This window comes from Staurois parvus, unplaced genomic scaffold (genome assembly GCF_062004578.1).
Source record: "Staurois parvus isolate SC_StPar_1 unplaced genomic scaffold, SC_StPar_1.0 ptg000225l, whole genome shotgun sequence".
NCBI lineage: Eukaryota > Metazoa > Chordata > Amphibia > Anura > Ranidae > Staurois > Staurois parvus.
In genome coordinates this window covers 1,287,905-1,314,666 of record NW_028318021.1, presented here as the reverse complement: position 1 = coordinate 1,314,666, position 26,762 = coordinate 1,287,905, and the positions used below count along the sequence as shown (strand labels likewise).

General features: G+C 37.9%; 1 protein-coding gene across 2 annotated transcripts in view; it reads left to right on the top strand.

Moving 5' to 3' along the window:
- The window catches only part of TSPAN9 (tetraspanin 9), a 550,552-nt gene extending 524,047 nt beyond the window's left edge, over positions 1 to 26,505 (top strand). For both annotated transcript variants that reach the window (XM_089679471.1, XM_089679470.1), the window contains 4 exons: positions 4,403 to 4,504; positions 6,940 to 7,071; positions 7,578 to 7,661; positions 13,728 to 26,505. In XM_089679471.1, the coding sequence (XP_089535597.1) occupies positions 4,403 to 4,504; positions 6,940 to 7,071; positions 7,578 to 7,661; positions 13,728 to 13,799 (390 nt within the window). In that variant the 3' untranslated portion in view covers positions 13,800 to 26,505. The remainder of the gene's footprint in view (positions 1 to 4,402; positions 4,505 to 6,939; positions 7,072 to 7,577; positions 7,662 to 13,727) is intronic.
- The last annotated feature ends 257 nt before the right edge of the window (positions 26,506 to 26,762 follow it).

Here is a 26,762-nt window from a genome sequence, read left to right as displayed (position 1 = left end):
TAAATTTAGATGTCATCTGCCCTCCTGCTAACCATAAATCATGAATGTCATTTTTATTTATTTATTTAACCTCAGCACTCTATTACAGAATGTAAATCCTGGCACAGAGGTCAAAGTGACTTATGGTTTTCAGGTGGAAATTTATAACTTTTATTTCCCATCTATGTCACCTTCCTTAATGAGGATGACATTATATTTTGCAGTAGAGGAAAAAAAAACTCAAGTTGAGTTTATTAAGCTGTCACCTAGTGGATAATGAAGCTTTGTCAGAGGCAGACACTGGGTTGGTAGTAAGAAATCGTCTTTGAAAAAGGTTAAGAAAAATGCGAAAGGTTAGGAAAAATTAGGCGTCTTCGTCTGGAATTTCTTACCATGCTGTAGAATTTTGAACTCATTAGGATAATGGCTTAATGCTATCAATATGCTATCTCAGTCTACATATATAAGCAAGAGAAGTTAGAAAGTTATGTCCTCTGTACCACCTAGGATCCCTCATTCAACTTTAAATTCTATTAAAGCTGACTTTCCATGAAAATGGAAGGTCTCCATAGTTGACAGTCCCGCACCACCTGTATAAAAAGTGCCTACACATTTGCAAAAAATGCAGCACTTTTAGAAAAGAAATTAATTCTTGCATTGGAACCTATCTTCCGACACATTCAGGAGATGCAGGTCACATTACTGTGCCTCAGCACTGCATGGAGTGAGAGCTAGATGTCAACATCTAATAAGAATTTGACAATTCTCACAGAATTATGAGCTCCAAGCTCTCCTGGTATACCACTGTGAGGTACTGTGACATCATCTGCATCTCCAGCAGGCGTTGAAAGCCAAATTCTAAATTAAAGTGGTTGTAACCCTTTACATATACACAGTGAAGTGACTAGTCTAAAGCGATACACAGAGATGAAACAAATCCTTCTTCATAAATTGTATCTGTTTATCTATAGCCATCTTTCCCCTGAAACCATTCAAAGTGCAGAATTTACACAGGATTTCTCAGCTCTGCAAAGCAGGGGTTGGAGAACTGAAGTTACATCAGTGAGGAGAGCTCTGAGAGCTGATTAGAGGGAAGGGACACACAGCACACAGGGACAGAGCTGGAGCTGTCAGTCACAGGCTGTGCCCTCCCCATTTTTCTCTTGGTGTCATGAAAACTCATCAGAAGGGACTCATGCATATTGCAGGGGAATGAAGCAGTGGACAGAAATGACACTTAGTACTCTGGATTGAGACACACTATAGAGGGATATGCTTTCTGCATATTTCATCTCTGAGGATTACAACCACTTTAAGTATATTTTTTTATACTTCCTTTTACAAATATGTTAGATTACATGATGCTACTGGGTCCTTTTCCTCTTTGCCTTTTTTCTGAACTGATCCTCATTGATTCAGAGAGTGGCATTGGCATTGCTCTCTGCACCATTACATATTGGTTGTAGGGCACCTTGAAGATGCCCTCTTTTGGGTTGAGTATTATTTAACCGTGAAGTCTGAGTATATCTTTTGACAGAGGAGAATTACTGCAAGAGACACCTCCAGACTGAATGTCAATATTGAACCTGAGCTGCATTGTTACGTTTTGCAGAGGCAGAGGGACTGCTTTTTTTTTTTTTTTTTTAATGTAGCCCAGGATTGGGTTTTAGGTAACAAAGCATGCATGAGAATGACAGACCTGAAGCTTGCACCTTCAACTACAAGTCAGTGTAGATCCTTTATAGTTATCCTTGCCCCTTCCCTTTTAGACTAGACAGAGAATGTAGTATCCTGGCAAATGAAGAGTAGGGATGTCTTAGGTTTCCATTAAAATCTTATTGTTTAATTCCCTCTATTTTTTTCTCAACCTACAATACCTAATTTATGTAGAATATTTACAGAGGTCCTTTCAAGGACAACTCACGTTTAAATTATAATATCCATATAAATTACAATGAAGAAGTTATTTAATTTGTAAAAATGATTTTGAATGATTTTTTTGTGTTTGCTTTCTGGCTTTGGCAGGGCTAGTAATTTAAAAATTAGCAGATCTTTGATTCCTGGCACCATGACAGGTTTAGTTTCTGTATTGGCTTGTTCATGTGTCACATGTGTCAGAATGACTCACTGAAACACTCCTGGCATCACTGGAATCCCTATTATACATAATATATCTTATGGTATTAAAAGTGTAAGTTGGCAGAGCTGTAAGGCCCCTTTCACAAGGGCTTTCCAGTTAGGCCTGCCTGTCAGTTTTTCAGGCAGACCAGATCTGAAGCTCCATGCAGCTCTATGAGCAGGCAAATTGACTGGTGTCCATTTACAACTACCTACCTCTGATTCTTCCCAGGTCCAGGTCTGGACTGCATCCTTTTTGTTTTTCCAGGACCTAAATGTGGCAGATTGAAGGTAGCCTGATGTAAACAGACACATGTCTGTTTACAACTGGCCTGTATAGATCAGCGGTGGTCAATATTTTTGATATGAGGAGCCTCAAGTGTTGCCCTCTACATCACCAAAGGGCCACACATAAAATTCAGTGAATATTCAGCGTCAGAGTTAGCAGACACACAACACGATATAGTCAAAGACTTTAAGCTTGATACGAGTGATGGTAAGAGATTACATAACACTGGTCAAAGACTGCAGATGTGATACAAGAGATGGCCAGAGACTGCAGATATAGGACACGAGGTGGCCAGCAATGGAGAACATGCTGAAGGAGACTATCAGAAACCGTGAACATGCTATAGGAGTTGTTGTAGGCATGCTTCAGGAGACAATCATTGACAAGAGACATGTTATATGAGACTTCTAGAAATAGCTGCTATAACAGGATGTGTGGTCCAGACTGAGAATATATTTACCAAATTCCTGCCCTAGGAACAGCATAGGAAGTATGGAAAACTTCTAAACCCTAAAACCTAAAAAGGTTTTATGGTGAAGTGACTACTTCAAAATGAACGTATTACTAAAACTTTTTTGTAGCTTTGTATAGAGTGTGGAATGGAAGAATCCCTGTCTTTTTTTTTATATTGCTGTTTGTGTCCCAGCTGAGGACAGTCAACCTCTCCATGTGTTCATAATCAAATTGTCCAAAATGTTATAGTTGACATCAGAACTAAATGTTCGTGGAACTCTTCCAATTAGGACACCAGTTCCTTTCAATGGCTGTTTAAAAGATGGTTTCCCCTTACTTTGGGGAGATTTTAATTTTTTTACTTCCTCTTGTGTCTCAATGACAGAAAGTGAAGGGAAATTTCCCCAACGGGAAACAGACAACCACAAAAATCCAGCAGGGGTTCAATCCTTCAATACTTAATCCAAAAGTAGGAAAACCTTCAATTCTTCTGTGCTTACCCACAGTGAATGCTGGGTGCCTGAGTAGCCAATCACCAGGCCCAAGAATTTTCACATGGGCACAGGGAAAGGGTGTTGAGACCAGTGAAAACACCAACTAGAGCAGTCTATCACAAACTGTTTCTTCTTCTACCAGTGGGTAAATGGTGAGGCATAGGCAAAGCACATATTCACTTTAAATATTAAAGTACAACTAAAGGGTCCTGCATGACATTCTAAACAAGTCCTAAATGCAGTTACTATGCAATGCACAAGTCTCATAAGGAGACTTTCTTTACCTTTTCTGACTCAGAAATCCTCCTTCATTTGTTCTTCACATGCCTCCCCCCTGTCCTAAACACTGCAGCTCACATTGAGAGGATTTCAGCAACAGAGGCAGTACCGTCAATCTAGAAAGCAGTGGGCAGGACTAGTTGTGGCCAGGTACTGATTGGCAAGCTACGGGCTTGTGAATTAGCAGTAACAATGCTGATAGCCACGCCCCCCTGCAACATTTTCTCATCCACTTTAGTACAAACAGGCACTGCATATATGAGAGTGGCAACTCTGCTCTGACATCAGGAGCAGTGCAGCATTGTTGCCACACCATCACTGCAAGTTGCATTAGTTGGGCTTCAGCAACAAGAGCAACAGGTATCTGTGGGACTTTGCTGAAAACTGTAGGTGCAGAAGTGTTGTGACCAAATGGGTTTTTTTTTTTTAGTTTGTAGCTTTTCTTTAAGTGCTCATGACCATTAGAGGTATGCCATTCCCAAATATGGGCCACTGTGCTTTATATGCTTGAGCAGCTTTATAGCACTATTCCAGCACTAATGAGCTACATCCACGGTAGGAAATGTAGCTGGAAAGCTCTGGAAAGGAGGTTATGCCCCTGATGGGGCTTTGCTACACCTATTTCCCTGTTCATATCTATTTATTTCTTTTATCTCTTGATCAAAATTATTCTCGGTTTACAAGTCCTGCTCTAGCTCTTAGGAATTAAATTGAATAAACAATGAGTTTTCTGTGTTTTCATTCCTCTGTTCATTTGTGTTTTATTTTTTTCTCTTCTCTCCCCTTCTAGGTCAATGAGAATGCAAAGCAGGATTTGAAAGACGGTTTATTGCTTTACAATACGGAGAATAATGTCGGGTTGAAGAATGCATGGAACATTATTCAGGCTGAAGTGGGTTTCTCTACTTTTCATACATGTCTGAGGAATGTGGAAAATGCAGTGTTGGTTAGAAATAAGATTTGTGGATATTACCACACAGACATAAAGATGATTTCTGATTTTCTTTCAAATTAAAAAAAAAGGAAACATTTTAAAGCTGAATGTGTAACAATGAGATGAATGTGCATATTTCATGTTTTGTAGACATAAAAATGAGTTTACTAAATGTCTGTATTCTGGGGTAAAAAATAATGACTATGTTACAAAACCACCTAGCCGCTTCTATAGACTGTTTAGCCATGTCTGTAACACTCCCATCTTAATAAGCTCCTCCTGCCTCATTTTTCTACTTTGTGTCAGAGACATATAAATATAATCAGAAGGCTCTTTAAAATATAATGTACCTTGATGTAAAAGAAGATTCTCTAAAGTAATCCCAGTGTATAGGCAAACTGTTGTGTCCAGAACTCCCTTTGGATTCATACTTCAGTGTTTATCCATACCCCTTGGCCAATGGCATATACAATCACAGGTTGAAGAGGGATAGTTTAGGCTATGACCTTGCTCTTAAAAGGGTTTCTCCTTTTGCTGATAGTAAGTTCAATGATGGCTTGCCGTGCAATTGTTTCCATTCCGCTAATCTGCCCCATTCATGCCATTGGCACCAAGTACCATTTTATGAACCTGCACCTATATTAATCATTCTAAAGTGTGATTTCTAACTATAGCTATCGAAACATTGTCTGATGGTTCCTCAGTTAAAGTGAGCCCCTAAACCAAGTAAAATAGAAATAGCACCAATGTTCTTGTCTTCTAAAGCACTTGCCTAGTTGAGATGAAATAAAATGAAGAGGCATCTCACTAGCATTTAATGCTTGCAGGGGATTATTACATGTGCCAAATCGCCCATTGCCTTCAGAGACTTTAAACAACAAGACTTCCTCACCATAGTTCCTAGTTCTGAGAAGGACCTAAAAAAGGGCATGACTGTAGCCAACTCAAACTTTTTAGAGCACAGGGGGCCAGAGTTGTATGGCTACACAATGATGTGTGCAGACAGAAGTAGCATTTGGCAAATACCTTTGAATAAAATTACTATATATACAGTATATGAAAGCAATGTGTATTTTATATTATTTTGGATAGGGAATAGAGAGGCAGGGGGACCTTTACATAAAGTCTAAAGCTAGCCATACACAGTTTGGGTTTTGACCAGTTCTTGCTGAATCAGCTGGGTGGCCCTATCAAAATCAGCTGAGCCACGTGGGAAATTCTCAGCCCAACAGTGACCGTGTCTTATCAAATGCAGTCACTGTTCAGGTATTTATTCAGCTGCAGGTGCTGCAACTGTCAGAATTCAATAGCTGGCAGGGGAGATTCCTCCATCCACACTGTTTAGCATGGATAAAAGAGTACATTGATTTTCTCTTGTTCAGTCTGTGGGGTACAAATGCATGGCTGGGTTAGGAGTTCATGTTTGCAGTTGTATAGGAGACTGTCCACACCCCTTTAGCCCTTTAGAATACCTCTTGCTTGAAAGGATTTATTTAACCCTAAATGCGTTGGTCATTCTGTGTACCTTGTTTGCTGAAATGGAACTTGTGCTATTTAGATTCCTCGCACTGTCCTCAGCAAATAGGCAGCCCAATGTGGGAGGGCCCTAACCAGCCTGATAAAAGCCATCTACACTAAACTCCCAGACCAGATGAAACATTTTGGGTCCCCAGGAACTTATTGCTATAACATGCTAGTATGCACAGCATTTTAACACAGTATAGCAAACTTGCCATAGCAAAGTGATCCACTTCAGCCCTGTAAAGTCAGCGCTCTCTTCTGTTGCTTCTAACCTTCTCCTGGTCTTCTGGGTTTGGAGTGTTCAGCCTCCATTGGCTGGGCCAGATACCATAACTCCTATATATACAAACGTGAGCTATACATACGCTGCTCTGTGCACACTTACAGAAAAATAGCACTGAATAGACATCCACAGTCTCTTCCGTCATAAAAAAGCCTGCCTGGCAGTATTTTTTACAGAATTAACTTTAGTTCACTTTAATTGGACCTGTTGCATTCAAAGAAATACAAAGCAGGTCAGAGCTAGCTGCAAAATGGTGATCCACACTAGACCATTAAAGTAAATAGAACTCATTTGCAGACTTCTGCTTAAAGTGCTTCTTTCAAATCAATTTAATCACAGGAGGAAAATAAACATCTACATGAGCCCTTATAGTAGTTGGTGGTTGGGTGTAGCTGAGAACCCATGTGTTACAAGTCATTGGGTGAATCAGCCGCTCTGCAGTCTTTGAATACATTGACCTTTGAAACCTAACAGTAAAGAAAGGCCTCTATCCCTGCAAATATTTTGCATAGCATGCTTTCCCATGAAACAAACTAATGGATACAATTTTATTGACATGTTTATGATGACTTCTATCTGTTTTTAACAGATGCATTGCTGCGGGGTAACAGATTACACAGACTGGTACCCAGTACTGGGAGAGAACACAGTTCCTGATCGATGCTGTATGGAGAATTCCCAGGACTGTGGTCACAACTCTACAGGCTTAGTGTGGAGAACGGTAAGTCTTATTCACACATTAGGGATTATTACAGCTTTTTATCTGCATTTTTGAGGTTACATTCTCATCCTGGTCCAGTGAGGCTTGAAAAATTGTATTAGGTCCCTGTGGCAGTTGTTCCTTCCTGCATTTGTTCATTGAAATGCATTTGGGTGTTTAGGCTACTCCTATTACATTTTTCATGCTATAAAAAAATAAAAAATCCAGGAGAAAGTGACAACCCCTTGTAATGGGCACAGCAGGTGTGCAAACCTCAGAAAACAGTGCAGAGATCTCTTCCTTAGAGTCCACAAGCAATAATGTTAACTCTTGGGTGGTTTAACTCTCCAGCATCTACCGAAAACTGAAATATCAGTTTTGGTGGATTGCTCTTTTATTTTCTGAAACCTTTCTGGTGGTATTTAATAATGCCTGTAAATGTTAAAAAGTGGGCTTTTACCATGTTTACGCATAGGAAAACATTCAGAAATGTTTTTTTAATTAATTTTTGTTACTTTTCTCTTTAGGGTTGTTATGAGAAAGTGAAAATTTGGTTTGATGACAACAAGCATGTTCTTGGTACAATTGGGATGTGTATTCTCATAATACAGGTATGCAGAGGCTAATACAAAGTGCTGTTGTATGAGGTTGACATATACATATAATAAATATACATGTACCATGCAGTTAATTGAAAAGATACTTGTGTCAGTCATGTTCAGCCTCTCCTCACTCTCCACAATTTTGGTCCAGGCAAAAGCAATACAAGACCTCTTGGGCAGATGTTTCCAGGATTGCCACGCCAAGCAGGAGATTGTTTCTTTACATAACAAAGGATGTTTGATTAATTCCCTAGCTGGAAATATTAGCCCTTTAGTAATTATAATTGTGGTTATCCATAGTTTAATGTTGCCATTTAAGAAAACCCATGAAAAAATGTAAGTGGTACTCTAAACCAGGCCCTAGTCTACAGGGGCCTATACACTGCCTCTGCTCCCCTTTAGGGAATCTCACAACCTCTGAAACTAGGGGTACTCTGTAAATCAATTGCAGATGAAGCTTTCTGGTCAGTGGCACTGACCCCACCCCTTAATGCCTTAATATTGATCATTGCAGCTGCCAGAGACAATGTGCTAGTACTTAGTGATGCCTACTTTTTACAGTAAGTGCCCAAGTACCCAACTTTAGAACCCTCCCCTCCAGGGCTGAATTAAGGTGGCCATACATATAACGATTTGTGATTGATTTAGATATGAGCGATCCCAAACAAACTACCATCAATGTAACATGGACTGTATTGTCCTGCATCTTGCATTTGACTGGAAATATAAATCAAAAATGCAGTCTATTGGGTATGAATGTAAACAATGTACTTAAATCAAAAATTCAATCAGTCCAAAGTGCAATCAGTTCTGTGGCACACATGTGAACATGTGCCCCATCAGAAGTTATCAACAAAATTCCACCAGAGCCATTCATTTTGGCAGCTTTGAAATTTATTGAAAAATGTTTGGTCCGTACTTTTTATTCAATTTGATCATTTGCAATAATTGATCGATTGTATGATCATATCGATACATGTGTGGCCACCTCTAAATATATTCATTAAGTGGCTTATTAAGATATATTTTTTTCAAAATGAAAATACTTTGTTTTTACAATCTTTCTTTGTGAGTTAAATGTTTCCTTTTTATTACCCTCAAGGCTATGTAAACCTAAAAACATAAATTTTATATATTGCAGTTTAGTCTTTAGATGTGGCGATTGGTTTAGTTTTTAGTCTATGATCATTTTCAGAAAGTACAAAAAATACCAGAAATGCAGTGTCCTTGTCACTGAAAATAAATCACAAACATCCTTATCTTTGTTGTGTAAACTATCGGTCCCATCAATAAATCATAATTGGAGATGATCAGAGGTAGATATGTTTGTAGTCCAGCATGGGTGACAACCATGGATCCTTCCCTTGATACAGTGAAGAAATGAGTATAGCATAAAGGGACAGGAATTGTGTTATTTATAGAATCACAGGTAAAAATAAAAGGAAAAGAGGCTGAAAAGAAATAAAAGAAAGATAATATTGTAAGCTGCTGAATAATAATAGAGCCTGTCTCAATAACCACAAGCTGACTTGTGGTCATCAGGCCATCAGTATTTTGGTACAGAGGTCTACAGCTATACCTATTTCTAAATGAACCTAGAACCGCATTGACCTCTTTTTTTGTGATTGGTATTACAGTACAGGTGCCCTTTAATGCTCATTCACTTCTTTAATAACCAAGTCGGAGGAAAAATACAACCTGCTGTGCAGTCCTTGTAAAAGCTTCCTACCTAAGCCTTCAAACAACCTTTTATTCTTCTGTTATTTTTTTAAATAGGTCACTTCTCTCAGGATCTTGGAATATATTGTACTGCTAAATGTGACTACCCTTAAGGCCTTTATGGCTAGCCCAGGGAACAGCTAGTAATGTTAATTAATGACATTTACAGTTGAAGAATAAACTATATAATCTTAAAGTACCATCTAAAAGTACACATTTATTGAAACCAAGGAACACCTTTAAAAACTAAGAGCATAAAGTATGCCCATAGACATCCAAAGGCGGTTGGTCAAGCATTTCTTAACAGTTCAGCAAAAAAAATATTTTTTGTACAGTGTTTTTGGAACATTTTTCCAGCAGAAAAAAACCCTAAACGCTCCTAAATAGCTTTTTTATAGTTTTTTTTTTCCCTCTACATGTACTGTAAAAACGCTAATAAAATGTTAATTCTTCTAAATGCTCCTAAACGTGTCTGAACGCTACTAAACCGCTACTAAAAATGCTATTACCAGCCAGCATTTTTTCCAACATTTTTTTAACTTAAAAAAATGCTAGTGTGCATGGAGCCTTAAAACAAAGATGACCTCTGTATTTGCAGCCACTATGGAGCAATTCTTCCTCAAAGTTCAGAAACAGTACTTTGGGAGTAGGGGTCTTAAAAATAAGCTGCCCTTGCATTTTCATGCAAGGTCTGCTTTGTTATTGGACCACAAGTGTACTTTAACTGACATTATAAAAATTCTCAGCTATTGAGGAAACATTTACATTTTTGAGACTTGGTAAAGTAATTCATATTAGCAAATCTGAAAAGCTATATAAATAGGTAAAAGCTGCATCACTGCAGCTTAGTTCTTGAATGTTGCTTAATAACAGTATACTGAAGAGATATTTGTACTGGGGTAGACGTTGTTAATGTTCGCTCAATTGCGTTTACAGCACCTCTCTGCGAATAGCGTTGTTTAACTTTGTTTAAATTCAGCCTCAATGGAGCAAGCACAAGTTTAAATTTGCCTAAAAGGACATCGCTTTTGCCTTTATTGTTTACAAGCTCAATTAAGCTTTATTTAAGCCCAAATACCTTTGGTGCAAAATGTATATGAGGCGTAAGATGGCCGAATGTGCAACTGCAGTAGCGGGAATTTAGTATATGCCTCGTTTAACCTTCAGAAATATGAGTATTTCCACAGATGCATCTTGCAAAGACAGATAGATAGGTTTTATCTTTAAAGAGAAGTGGTTATGTAGATTACAACTGTCACAGGACCAAAAGACATAATTTATCAAAATGTTAGGTTGGTCCTTGTTGCCCTCTGCATCTAGTCTGATTCACTGACTTAACCTCCACTCCATACTGCAATGGACAGGTACTATTTGGTTGCTTTCAAACACTTCATATACGCCCCATACTTTGGCTGTCATAGTAGTTTCTGATAAAGTTTAAGAAAGTTATGCTGGCCTTTAGGGGACAGTCATCCTCTAATCCAGGGGTCTCCAAATATTCTAAACCATGGGCCAGTTTATTGTCCTTCAGACTTTAGGGGGGGCCGGACTGTGGCCAGCAGAAGTGGAGATTTTCCTGGCATCAGTGGGAATAAACATCGCAACATTTGGTATTAGGGGGAAGAATAGTGCCCCATCTTTGGTATCATTGGGAGGAATAGTGCCTCATTGTGTCAGTGTGAGAAATGTTGCCCCATTGTTAACGTCAGTTGGCTGAATAGTGTCTCCTATCAGTGGGAAGAATAGTGCCCCAGGGGCCATGTAAAGGCAAGCAAAGGGCTGCATCCAGCCCCTGGGCCACAGTTTGAAGACCACTGCTGTAAACCATGTTGATAGCAAAATTCCCATTGAAACCCACTGGGTGATCAAAGGTTTCCAAGTTTGGTGGTCCACTGCACACGCTGTGGTGTACTGTCTGGAACCTCCATGACTTCTGACTCTGATGCTAAGCAAACCATTTTTTGCAGGAAAGTACTGTATATTCACTGTCAATTTTTCTTATTTTTTTGCAACAGAAAGTTAGTGGAAATCTCCCCAAACTGAAGTGAAATCCCTTCCTAAATAGTTTTCAGCAGAACAGTAAAATGTCCCCCAACTCCTGTCCCAATGATAGCTATTACATTTTATTACTCATCCCTTTCTGTCTCAGTGACAGTTGTCACCAGGACAAATAAAGAAGATAAATCTTCCCATTGGGGATACAGACAGCAATAACAACCTGACCAAATTCTAACCCTTACCTACTAAAAAAAAAAAAAAAAGGTTGCTTATAGGTACACTTCAAGCGCTATCTATGCCTCAAAATAATGTATATGCAGCCACTAGTAAGTATTTTGGGTATGAGGCATAATAAAATAATGTTAATGTTAATTTTTTAATGCAGAGCAGATTTTATGTCCTATCCATTGGATATGTTTCTAGGTGCTTACTAATTACCTCCAGACATGACAATATATCATAGATGAAGGGTCTGCACTATAACGGCTCTCTACTGTCAGCATTTGTACAAGCTAACATTTTTAAGCAGGAAATGATCTTAATCCCCATGGCAATCTAAGATCTCAGCACACTGTCAAGTTCGTTTTTTTGCCTCGTTCTGTAATCTTAAACAGTTTTCACAACCACATCAACCTAGAAACTGTCTAAATGTTAATATATATAACAACTGTTTTTTGGTTTCCAAAATGTGCTTGTTGACTTGGGAGGAAAAGTGTAGCATGGTTTTTAGGAAAGCCTATAGGCAAATGTCTTGCATGCTTACCTGTAACCTCCAGGAACATATAATTTTAAGAGCAAATCTTAAATTATCTATAATATTCTATTATGGTCATCCAATTATGTTAATATCTTATCCTAAAGCAAGTTTGTGGGGTTTTCAATGTTTGCAGCATTTCCATGCAAAGACAGGAAATTCCTGGTAGCTGCAGGTATGCATACATTAGTCATAGAACACCCCAAATTCATAGCAGTTAGGTTTGGTCTGGTGCACAGTAAGCTGCACACTCACTTATAATGGCTCCAGTGGGTCAGTGACAACTGTGGTTCAGAATAAAGCCCAGGAACTGAATCAATCAGCTGCTGGGCTTGATATCTATAATAAAGCATTACATACGGTGCAGTGCAACATAATTCCTCGACATTGTATTTAAAGGGAAAGTGTTCTCTAACATTATCAGCACTTGCTGTTACTCCAGCATGCATGTTTAGACAAAGTTGACCTGATCCAGTTCTGTGCTGCCAGTCCCCATGATTAAGCTCCATGGGGCGGAGTGAAATGCATTGGGGGTGTGGCCTGGCTGGAGTCCAAGCTGAAACTGCCATTCATGTCACCTCATACACATGAGTCTGCCTTTGATGTGCAGCTTATGAATCTTTCCTTCTGACATGATATCAGATCACTGCAATGTTTATCTGTTACTTACTGAGAGCAGCAAGGAATACATCACTATTATTGGTTGGTAGTCAAATGATCACAATCCACTTCCTGTGAGCCCAGGTTGTCAAGGACACACCTCTGAAGTATCATCATCGAGCTACGCTGAACTCACAGGGGAATGCTGCAGAGAGCTGTGCCACACCATTTTCTGCACCATTCGGGACCCGACTACTAATGTCAGAAGAGAACCCATGACATCATAGACTGAATACCCCAGAAAATAAATCAGCTATCTGTAAAAAAAATATTGCTGGAGATAGAATTTTGGACAGTGGAGGGTTTACGCTGAAAATTGGAGCAAAGCTTTCTTATAAAATGATTTAAATATGTAAAATACAACAGAAAAAAGTAATATCATATGCACATGCAGCTTATTATTTAGTAAATTGCAAACATTATACTTGATCACAAAAGTGACGAAACAAGGCATGTTAATGAAAATACCGCTTGACTTGCATTAGTAAATTGACCCCACAGCTATTCTTCTATTTTAACTCTTGGAACAAGTGGGATTAATATAAGGACAGAGATTAATGTGAAAAGGGTCAATTTATGGGCCAAAGAATTATTATTGCCTGTTGAGAGAGAGTGTCAGTTTTGGACCACGGTAAAGGGCTTTTTGTCATTTAAACATGCTGCTTGAAATCATTTTTGCCAAGGTCTTCCCTCATGTCACCATCTCTAAATGAATAGAAATATAAGAGTCTATGGAATTAGCATTGCTTTGATGAGAATATCTTTTATATAAGTAGCTAAGTAAACAAGCCTTCTCTACCTTAGATACAAGACAGGCACATCTGTAAGCTGCAATTAAATGTAAACTAATCCCATCATATAAACTGAATATGATAATCCATAAAGGTTTTTTTAGACTTGCATATAATGTTCACTCTTGCCATTTGTCGGCTTTTTATTTTTAGATACTCGGAATGGCTTTCTCCATGACTCTGTTCCAGCAGATACATAGGACTGGTAAAAAGTATGATGCTTAGAGGGATTTTCTACTTTTCATTTGTACCATTCTACTTTGCCATAAAGAACATCAACAACCAAGGAATCCAGATGACCTTTGCAGGACCGCTGCCCCACCTTTACTCCCAAACTCTTGGCCGAAACTTGTTACTCTTTTTTGTGTATTATTGCATCTGCTATTAATTTGCCAAAGAAGACAAAAAAAAATAGAGCTGGTTTCCTAAAATGTGTTCTGCTCTAACACTCTCCTCGAACTTCTCGAAACAAGCTTTGCGTACTAATATACTTAAGACTTCTGCCAATACATGACGGATATGCTTATGCTTCTGAGACTTTTTAAAACGATGAACGTTCTGAATAAAAAAATGAAAGACTTTTTGAAGCCATCGAAAACTGGATTCCGTTGAAAAGGGCCGGTTTTGCATGGAACTGACTGAAATGGTTTTTTGTACCTTATCAGAGATGTTTTGTTACAGACTATGATTAGGACTAGACTTTTGATTTAAGTAATTTTAAACTTTTAATTCTTTTTTTTTTTCTCGTTGTTATTCATTTTACTTGGATTTTTCACAACACAATTCTGTGTGATCTTTAAAGGACTGTTCCTACTGTAAGTAGGTTTGAAAAGGAGCATTAGGGGCTGAATTGCATAGATGCATCAAAGTCGTTAACAAACAATTTCCTTGTAAATTGTAGCCAAGTGATCTGAAGCTATACAACCATAAGTTAGGTTTGCACACAAGTACTTTTAATATTATATGTATGCTAATACTGAATTTTTCTCTTAATCAAAATATTAGACCCAGTTTCACAAATTGATTTTTTTATTAATGTTTAAAGCAACAATCCATTCATATTATTGTTTGTATTTGTTTTTTTATTTCTCTTTTGCATATTTATATTCTCATCAGAGGCATTAACATACTTGAGAAAAAAACGTAAGTTTAAATTCCAGAAGGACTTAGAAAGACGGTCTAACTTTTGTGAAACCAGACAGTTATATTATACTTGGAGAGATTACCATCTATGCTGTGTGCTTTAAAAACAGAATTCAGCAAGTAGTCCATGAGTATTCGAAGATAACGTAATGTTGGAAGGCATAATTCGTTTTGACTATTGTCTGAGGAAGTTTTACATTTTGGAACTAAGTGATTAAGAAGTCATAAGTGTACCTGAAACATACATGGTAGCTGCAGCAGTCATTTCATCAGTTGAACCATTATTCCAAATGTTACAATTAATTAGGGGTTGGAAAACCAGTTGTATTTACAGAGGTAGCCCTTGTATGGCCTAAGGCAAAGCTGAACTCTTGGCAAACTTCTGAACACACATATGACACATAGATATATTAACTGATTTATCTGCCAAAAGATTTGTATTTCTGTCAAGCCAGTCCTCACAACACAGCTCTGCCCCACAGCACAGCCAGATAGATGACACCACTTACAGTAAAGCAGTAATGTGGTGTCTAATCTCCACTGAAATCCTTCTGACAGGATAGTGAAGAAGCAGCAGCAGACTGATGAGGTCATTCCTCTGTTCACTCTGCTCTCTCCTACTATCAGCATTGTCAGTGTATTTGCATGCAGCACATGTGATTGGCTACCAGACATGTCCTGCCCCTTCCTCTCACAGTCTGAGTGCTGCTGAATAGGGGATTGCAAGAGGATTTGTAGGCCTGACTGGCTAAGCAGCAGCAGACTGATGAGGTCATTCCTCTGTTCACTCTGCTCTCTCCTACTATCAGCATTATCCTTGTCGGTGTATTTGCATGCAGCACATGTGATTGGTTCCCAGACATGTCCTGCCCCTTCCTCTCACAGTCTGAGTGCTGCTGAATAGGGGATTGCAAGAGGATTTGTAGGCCTGACTGGCTAACCTTGGATCTAGTTTCATACTCACACTGGTTTATTAAAACAAAATATATAATCTTTAATATGTGTGATTTATATTTGCATGGAGTTCAACTTTTATTATTCCAAATAATATCTCTTGTTCATTTACTAAGAGTTCATTTGTTCATTTACTAAGAGCTAGTTACCCCATTGAAGCATTTTATTGGGTGAATTAATACTCAGATTAGAGAATTATAGCCTGTTTACTAGGAAACACTGATGTCAGTTTGGTGGAGTTACACTTAAAGGATAGCAGTTAATTTCCACAAGGAACCATTACCATCAGACAGATGTTAGATTTTAGCACAGGTGGTACTTAATGAATACTGATTGTGAGAGAATATGGAGTCCTCCATTGCTATCCTTTTCTCCTGAAAATTCTGGTTGCTTGGCTTGCAAGCTGTTTCTATGAGGTCCAGACCTGGAAGTATGCTAATATGGAGGTCGGAGTTAATTCCGACTTTGCAATCTGCATGCTTGTTTCTGGTCAGTGACTGAGAAAGTTTAAAAGCCAAGGATAGCCAAGCAGCCAATATACTTAGGAAGAACAATAGTAACCCCAATATTTTTATCACTGCAGAGTTCTTGTAAGATAAACCATTGAAGCAACCATTTGTAGACCTGATTGGCAATCCTTGGGATCTAGCCTGCCTATTCACCAGAAACCGGTTATATTACTGTAGTAAATTGTTCCATGCTTCTTGCTGCCCTATCTGACCATACCTGTTCATAGAGGTTTTTGTAATCTTTATTGCGTCCTCTCTCATGTCACAGCTCTGTAGCAATCCCTAGATAGCAGCTATGAAAGTCTGTGTAAAAATGCACTTTTCTCACTTTAACTTTCACTTTAACTTCCTTAATACCGTGTCTTCTGATTGGCTGGACATATTATTCTTTATTGGCTCAGGCAATAGAAAAAAAAGACAAACAAATCCAGTCATTTAAGAATGAAGGTATGATGTAATTGTATCCCTTCAGACTCTGTAAGAATCTGCTGTACCTTCAAAAGCCTGATCTTCAGTCTGAGTTTTCACAGCTGCTACCTAGAGGTAGCTATAGAGCTATGACATGAGAATGAGAGAAAGGATAGCAAGAAGAATGGCATGGTTCACTTTAAGCAGCTATTTTATGGGCCGAGTTAAGACTTTGAACTCAGCCCACCCTTACTTTAGCAAAAGCGATGTGAGTAATGTATGCATTGTGTGGTCTGAGTTTGTACTCCTGTAAATCCAGCTTGCCTATTTATAAAGACCTAGAAATATCACTAAGGCAGCCGTTTTGTGGCTTGACATACACCAGCCTGCCTAACCTTTGGTAGCCATAGATATCACTGAGGCCATCTTTGCATGGATTGTTGCTTTACCAAGTGAAAGGTTACCAGATAGACAAAGAACAGAACTGTAACTTTGCACATATTTTCTGTTGCTATATTACATTGAGTAAACCTTGTACAATATTTCATAGGACATTCCTGCTTAATACTTCAGCACATACCTCTAGTTTTAATGCTGCTTCTTTTAACAATGCCCAGAATTTGATCTTTGGTGCGGGCATTACTTACATTTTGCTGCTTCACAAAGTCACAACAATGAATATGGAATATGTGATGGATAATGATGTTCTGTTACTCCCCTGTTGTAGCAGCAGTGGCAACACCTGCTTGTATTACAACCACAACAAGCTTACTAAACGGCTTCCAGTTGAGGCAGGTGATATGCATGAATGTTACTTATTTCCATGGCACCTACCCAAGACCCATACAGTGCAGGTCTCCATGGCAGTGTTCTTGATCTGGGAGCAAATTTCCCATAGACATGCAGGGTGCCACCTCTTCCTCTCCGCTGAGAAGCTGTTTAGTGGAGTAATCTTTAGAAAAATAAACTTTATTAATAAAAGTCACATCATTCTGTTGGACAGTCTCTTTTGTAAGGGCCAAAATGCCCATGCCTTGTACAACTGAAGAAAGATTGTGAACCATCTGCAAATCTGATGTTCCCATTCTTGGTAAGAGTGCTAGAAAAGGAAAAGTTGGTTGCTGAATGTTGACCTATCAACCATTCAGATTGTTCCTTTCTAAGTAATTGCACTAGAAATGGGATAGTTGGTTGATTGGATCAATAGAGTTCATTCTTCAGATGCTTCCAGTCACAAATCCTTCCCATCAGTAATTCCTACTAGAAATAAAAGACATTCTGATTAAAATGCAGAAGTAATTGAGGCAATACATTAGTAAATTCTGCAGATCATTCGGTGGCATAACTGTAGACTTTTTTTTGCTTGTAACTGGTTCCAGCTACAGACTATATACTAGTTTACAGGTTTTTTCAGAACAATCCACCTTCTGCCAATTTTTACCCCCGTTGTGCGGGGGGGGCATTCACTAGCAACCACTTTATATGTTAGAGCCTTGAACATAAATTTGTTTTATAAAAATTGGCTATTCCACTTCAGCAAAATTAGACTTTGTCTGATATTGCAGATACATAAAAGTCTAAATAAGCAGGTGCCACTTCTGCTACTTCAAACTCTGAAATCAATGAGCTACAACAGCTATACTGTTATATGTAAACACCATGCAGAGTTCTTGTTTGCATTTATTCTTTCCTTGATTTCTTGACTTGAATGAGGTGCAGTAGCTTTTACAAGTGTTATTGGTGGCTTATAGCTATTCTGTCTAAAACATTACATATATCTTTTTTATTATGACACAAAGTTGACTTGTAGTTGACGTTCTCCTTTTAAAACTAATCAGACTTCCTCTGTTTTTCATTGATTCAATTTAACCAGCTACACTTTGTGGTCAAAGGTATGTGGACACCCTTCCAAATTATTGAGTTCAGGTGTTTCCAGTGAAGGGTACTGTTATGCTAAAGCATACAAAAACACTTTGGACCATTATGCACTTCTATCCTTGTGTCAACAGTTTAGGAAAGTCCTATTTCTGCCCCAGTGTGATTGTGGACCTGTGCCTAAAGCCAAATCCATAAAGGCATGATTAGATGAGTTTTGTGTAGAGGAGCTCAAGTAACCTGCATGAAGCTCTGATCTCAACCCTACCAAACACCTTTGGGATGAATTGGAATGTCGATTGTGATAAAGGATCTTCTCGTCCAACATTAGTACCTGACCCCACAAATGCTCTTTTGGCTGAATGGGCACAAGTTCATATCCCCACAAACACATTTCAAAATTTTGTAGAAAGTCTTCTCGGAGTGAAGGCTGTTATAGCCACAAATGAGCAGGTGGTGGGGGCAAACCCAAAATATGTCCATGGCTTTTTGAATGAGATGTCAAACAAGCTGTGCTGGTCAGGTGTCCATGAATGTTTGGCCATTAAGTGTACTTTGGGTAACTCCTCATCATGTTTCTATGAACCATGTTCAACAAACCTATGTGTGTGTAAACTAAATTCACATTTTGTACGCTGTGATTAGAAGAGGTTTTCCACTTCACTAAAAGCTGCTCATCTATTTCCATAGTGATGCATATGTGGCATTAAAATTCACAGAGACCTAAAGCAGCTCCATGTCATGGAACAGCTGAGTTCCGGCCAGTGTTTGAAATGTTAAAAACACCTACCCTTCCACAGTGTGGGCACATTTTAGGGTTTGTGCTGTTTTTCTCTGATGAAAGTAATAAAACCACAAAAGTCACAGCATACAAAGGTGTTAGTAACTGTACATGCTTTCTAATTAAAACAGACAAAATGCTGCCACTTTTTCTGTTTAAGGGCTACATGTTATTTATACTTTCTGATGAATATGCTGTACTTTGACTCTTTAGGGTTGTATGGTGTAATAGCATATGATATTGATGAGAAACATCTAGCCTATAATAGTTCACTGCTTTTTTTTCATTGGTTTCACTTAGTAAGGGGGAAAGGAGATATCTGCTGTTGTTGTATGACAAATGTTAGCATTCCTTTGTAACTTCAAAGGTGCTGTTCACTAGCACACATACAGTAAGCCATTATAATAGTGCAACTGTGAGTTTGTATCAGTTTACAATATAGTATACAGATGACAGCTTTGGTTGCTGTGGGTTACTGTGTCAGTATAGAAAAGTACCACCATAGCATTTGGGGAAAATTAAATAGACATTACATATGGCTTGTATAGGCCTGGCTACCATTATGTGGATTATATAGCTATTAGGTGATTGGAAGATTTCAGCAGACAAACATTTTTTTCCATCATCCATGTTGACATTGTTTCTGCTCATTTCACAAATCTCTCATATCACAAATCCCATTGGCTGTTCTGTCGAGGCTTTCTGTTTCTCCCCAGTAAACTTTATTCAAGTGGGGCTTCCAAAAGGTGCCCAAAATATAAATTCCATTTGGTGATGACTTTTGATGCCATTTCATTAAAAGGCATCTCAATAATAAAGCACACCTACACACCTTTTTTCTTCTTACAATGTTTAGGGTTGCTGAAACAGAAGGATGAAAACAGGAAATGTCCGTTTACTTTAATATAATAATCTGTTGGGACCATGAGTGAGTTCAGATTTTCATGTGTAAGTGAAAACTCTGGCGCAAGTAAACTTGCTGCTATAAAGAGGTTAATTCAGTATTTATGTTTTAGAACAAGAGTCGGTCAGGAAATGCTGTTACAATCATATACTAGAGAGTTCTCTTGTTTCAATCATGGCAAAAAAAAGTATCCTTACAAATTCCTTTTCCTTGAATTTATTCATTTTTCAGTGTACTTGTTGCTGAGATATACTGAAGGCCAATGTGTATCATTAATAATCTAAACTGTATTTATAGGCAAAATTCTTTTTTCTACCTTTGGATAGAAGGGAAGGTTTAAAACTCCTATGAGTTTGTTTTTTTTTGCTATTTCTGTCCTGTTAGGGAAATTTCCATTTATTCCTGTCCTAGAGATCCAATAAGAAGTGAGAATAAATCTTCAGAAAACAAGGGGAATTCACTTCTTAAACAGTCTTCACCAAAACAGGTGTCCCTATTTGAAAATCTAACCATACCTCTTCTCTGGTAACAGCTCTAAGCATTTTGAATTGATTATTTTGGATTTCCCATTACTTTCTCTCTTGTGGACAAGGGTTCCCAGGACATATACAGAGGGTGAGTCTATCCGATGAGGACACAGACAGCAATAAAACCTGACAGAGGTTTTAAACCTTCTCTATTGAGGCAGGTGGCTTAACTGTTTTACCTGTCACTTGATATTTTATTTTTGGCATCATGTTTGCACCTTAAAGTGTTACTAAACCCAGGACCCTGCATTCACTATATTTGATCTCCCACAGTACACACAACATGGAAGTTTAAGTATTTTAGTAAATATAAACTGTTAAGTACCTTTTCTCATCAGCATCTAGAGCAGTCTTGTGACTTCAGCAGAGCACTGGTTAAAGCTTGTAGGAGGAGTTTTCTTTCTGCTCTAGGAGGATGCAAAACCCCTGACCCTCTGTCTGGACAGTGCAGATTAGCTCTGTGCTGATCACATACACTCTCCCAAGAAAAAAAAAAAACCTCTCTAGCAATACACACCAAACTGAGCATGTGCATGTGGCTAAGGGTTCAGTCTGTCTTATCAAGAGACATTTGAACAAGAGGAGGGAGAGATAAAAGAGGGTCAAATGTCCTTTTTACACAATGTGGAGGATTAACCCCTTAGGTTCCACAGTGAATATATAAAGCATGCTTTACTGCATATACAGACAGATTTTACTGTTGTGGGTTTAGTAACACTTTAATTGCAGATTTCAGTGTGTCCAACTTGGAGACAACCATTGTTTGTGTGGAACTTACTTAGATGCAAACACATCCTCAAATACCTTTTCAAGTCTATCGGTATTGTTCAGACCCAATCATTATTAGTGTCAACTGCCTTATTTACCAAAATTATCTACCAACCACTTTTGGTATATTTCTAAAAAAGACACTAAGATCATTAGGAGCAAATAAACAATCATCTCCAAAACTAAAGCATTGCTGTATTTGCAACATATATATAATAAATAAAGTGTAATTATCATTGTTAAAGTTCATAAATACTAAATCTTACCCTGTGGTTGGTTTTTGTAAAATCATGTATTTATGTAAAACATTCTAAAGTAAAACAGGGTTTGTACATGTACATTTTTATCCTTCTCTTTCCAAATTATTTTTATAGAATGCTTTTTTGTGCTTGGTAGCACCCCTTATTTATTTACTTTTTTTGTATTTAATTACAACTTTTTATGCTAGGAAGATTTCAGTTTAATTCTTCTTTTGCCACAAGAATAAAACAGGTACAAACTGATGTTTCACAGAGTACTCTGAAGATTAAATGCTACCATAAAATCACAAAAACCAACCATATGTGAAAAAAAACAAAAATGCAATTCATCTTATATTATTTCTTAAATGTTTTATTTCTTTATTTTAAAAAATGCACCTTTTGCTTGTCATGGTGGGTTGGCTGTGCTTTTTCCAAAAAAGAAAAAAAAAAAGAAAAAATACTTATGGCATTTTATTGCAAACTTTTCTTTTTAAGCATGTTTTAAATATAACTATTAAATCAAGGTATTTTATTGTATGCATATGCTGATTTTGTATTTATACATAAAGGAAAATTAAATCTGATTTTTTTTTCATAGTTACAAGTCATGAAATGTATTTTAACTTTTTTTTTTTTTCAATGATGCTTTGAACTGCCTGTAACAAACTTTTCTGCAACATTATCAACGGGAATACAGTCCCAACTACTAAATGATCAGTATTAAAAATAACAGTTGTGATATTTTGGAATTAGAATACTTTAGAAAGCAATGTCAACTTAATCTTTATAGGAGAATTTTTCATAACGTATGCACTCAAAATATGTATCATTCATAAAATTCAGTTCTGCACTTTTCATTTGTGAGACAAGTAAGGGAAATATAAAATAATGAAAATGTGAGTACTTTTTTTTTTTTTATTAGTGGAAATGATGCGGTTGGTTTCCTAAAGCAGTAGAGCATGTTCATTCTGAACACTTCAAGGGAATTTGTACTTAGCTTAGTGAATAAAGTGAAGCTGTGCTGGATTCTATGATCCAATCATATGCCAGAGAAATCCAGCTTTTTTAGCTTTCTGTGCATGTGATTAGATGTCCTTTGCAAAATTAATTTTCACCACATTCGCTTAAAGCGGAGTTCCACTCACCCTGTCAAAAAATAAAAGCAGCTAGAAAAACTGTAGCTGCTGACTTTTAAAAAATAGCCACTTACCTGTCCCTCGGTCCTGTGGTGTCCCCCCCGCAGCCCGTTTCACCGGCCGTCCTGGATTCCAGGAGGCTGGCATCTTCAGTGTGGGCACCCGGCTGTGATAGCTTGCGGCTTCACAGCCGGGTACCCACTGCGCATGCGTGAGTAGCGCTGCGATTCATGAATGGTCCTGTAGTCTTCTGTGACCTGTCACGTGTCTCAAAAGACTACAGGAAGGGAGGACACCTTCTGTTTCCAATCGCCTAGGCGATCGGACCGGAAATGGGAGCGGGAACCTGTCAAATTCGGGTACCCGCTCCCCCCGCCCCCCAAAGGTGCCAATCCTTAATGGGGAGCAGTCCTTAAATGGAACTTCCCCTTTTGAGTGGAGCTCCACTTTAATAAATGACAGTACCCTTGCAAAGTGAAAATTCACTTTGCATAGTGATCATGCACTACTCCTTTAGTAAATCAACCCCAATGACTTGTGGTATGCTAGAATGCACTTTTTATATAGTGGCACTCATATATGCTCAATAAACTATTGAAATATGTGTATGTGAAATGCTTTCCTGCTACATTTTTTAAAAATGGATTCATCTAGTCTTTTGATTTACATAGCCCTGCCACACTAAATAACCAGATTGGTGATGCCTCAGTTTTGTATTTCAGCATTAAAGCACACTTGTACTCCCTGGACAATGAATCATCATATTTTGAGATTTATTGTCCAATGCAGTTGCAGGTGATGCAAGAAGGTACAAAGCTGTATTAGGTCCCATTCACATGTAGGGCCATTAGCGAATACATGTGAGAGACCCAGCAGCGGTTCTTGGAGATTAGCTGCGGGTGAAAGCCCATTGAAAGCAATGGGAAGATGACTGCTACCACAGCTAATCACTGCCACTCGCATGTAACTACTCCTGGAGCAATTACTTGAAATGAATGATTGGCCTTTGGTACAGACAGTCTACATCATGGGCTGATCATTCACAGGTGATCACTGCTTGAGCAATTACATGTGAGCAGCCGTGATTATTTGCTGGAGCTGTCAGCATCTGTTGCTTTCATTAGGAATTCTGCCTGCATCCAATGGCTGGGAGCCCCTATTGGGACTCCCATGTGTAATTGCCAACTGCCCCATTTGCAAGTGTGAATGGGGACTTTGGCAAATATGGATAACCCCCTTCAGAATATATAGCATGGCAGGAGTGTGTGAATTGCAAGATTGGCAGAAAGGAATTCTAGTCTTTTAGCAGGTGCAATAGTTCACATGCAAATATGTTTCAAGTATTTTTTTTGGATGGAACAGGGAGGTTACATAACCTGTTTAAGACGTATGTTCTTGCTTGTGTTCCTTTTTTGGTAGATGTACCTTTATTCCCTGTCTTGGTGATAGCACAGAAAAAGATGCGTAATCTGCCCATTGAGAACACAGTGAGCAATAGAAGCCTGAGGTGTTGAACCTTCCCCACTCTATGCAGGACAAAGAAACAAATCTTTATTAGTTGGGTAAAATTTCATGATAATAGCATTTTGGATGCAAATTCATTATAATCCCATATTTTTTCAGATTAAAATTGGTTAATTTTAATATAAAACAAAAAGGAAGCTCTTCTGTTGGGACATTATCCCCCACTTCCCATTTGAATGAATTCTGTTCTTGGGACAGAAATTGAAAGATCTCTCCCAGTAGAGACATAGCAGTAAAAACCTAACAGGCCAAGTCTTTTACACTGCATCAAAAACACTCGAGGTTTTGGCTTAGTTTCTATTTAAAATTATGCATTAACATCATGTTTAATTTCTTATTACTTTTTTTTCTAAGTTATTATTTTTGAACTTCATGTGAAGCTACAACTGTCATCGTACCTTAAAATCTTACCATAAAAGAATGTTATACAGGATGCCCATGCCATTAGGACAGCACTGTTTGTTTTGTTATGTCACCCACAACATAGTTTTTAGACCTGGAAATACCACCAGCAGAACACTTCATGTGCCACTTCTGCCAATAGAGTGACAACGCTGTTTGCTCCGCAGTGAAATCACTGCTGTGTTGTCACCCTTTGCAGCACCACGCTCATTTTCTACCATGGGGCTTTAATAATTGAAAGAACACGGCCCCAATCCAGACTGAGATGACATGCCTACATACACATCTCCTTCACCCACAGTTCGTGGGACATGTAATAGTAGCTTGAACATCATGCAAAGGACATGAAAGTCCTGCTAAGTCTCTGTTCTCTCTTTTCCTTGACTTTGAAGTTGGGCCAGGTTAGAAACCACCATTAAGAGTCATATTTAAACTACAAAAGTATTCACAAAATGAACCATGACCTTGCTTTACAATCATTCTAGATAGAAAAAGTTTTGATGGACTTTAGGTTCTGATGAAAATACCAGTGACATTTTTCCAACAAATCCTATAAATACACATGGAACTATTAGCAACATCAGGACTTTTCTTATATAATAATTATTTTATTAACATTGCTAAGTGAACTGGTGGTATCCTTGTGCATAATAATCCAGTCCACAAAAGGATTGTCTTCCCTGTACTTGTGTAGTCAATGACAAAGATGGTGTTGGAAAAGAATACTTGATTGCAATCCTTCTTCAGTATTATCTATTCTAATTAATTTTAGCCTTCTGATGCCAAGGTAAATGCTATTATGCCTAGTGCTATTCAAGGTAAAATTAATTAATAGTGAAGCACAAATACTTTTTTCAAGTTATTACAAGTATGAGGAAACGCCTGTAATTGTTCATTTTATTTTCTGCTGGCAAAACCTGAATTTGCCCTAAAGAACATTTTTCTTTTTTTGATTTTCAACTTTAAAAATGTTTGAAAGGAAAGCAGACCTATATTACCTGCCTTGCAAGCCACAAACGTAATCATAAAAAGTTATATGCAGACTTTCGAAATACTTCCTTGGAAATGTTCTGCCCTCTGGTGGGGGGAGGGGGGGTAGAATCACTGATTCAGCAGAAACAATGTGACTAGTGCCAAGGCATGGATCTTGTGAGAAGCACCTGAAGGAAACAGAATTCCAAGGATTTCAGGGGAAAGGTAAGTATTTCACATGTCTGTGTAGCACTGTTTATGATTGCTGTGGATTATAATTTGAATGACACTTTTCTGTGAAAAGTATAGTTCTGCTCATGTTTTACTAAAAATGTATTGATAACTAAAAAATAAACAAAACAAATTGATTTACCTTTGATTACCTTTAACATTAAGGAATCCTTATGATTATTTACATGTTGTAAATTTTAATAGCTTAAACCTGGTAATAATTTAATGTGATGTATTATATAAATTACAAATGGACTGGGGCAGTTTATTCACAAATGAAACAATTTTAAATCTGCAATGCAATATGGATTCAATACATACTTTTTTTCCTTGTTATTTAACTTGATAATATGTTTAACCCTTGTATAAAGGTGGAGATATTTTTGTACGCCCTGCTCAGTAAAACATTTTGATGTGGTAGAGCTTAGAACCCCAATGTGCCATTCCATTCAGGTTTTGTTCAATCCACTGTTCCTTCTATGCAATACTTACGTTAGCCTTTGTACAAATTATTTTGTATTAGTAATAAAAATAAACTGTGATAAAACTATATAATGTGATTTGGGGGTTTCTTAATGTTTTGAAATGTTATTTGGTACATTAGTAGCCTAAAATATTTGATGCATTGAGAACCTGGTAGTAATGTTAAAAGTGGGATTTCCAACACCAATAATAGTGGCAAAATAAATTACTCTTCTACATTCTCTAACAAGCCCCCTATGTGATAGCAGTGAGCAGGTGACAGGTACTCTTTATAGAGACATTGGGGGTCTATTAGACTCCAGGGTCTCTCCTGCCCTCCTAAGCAAATA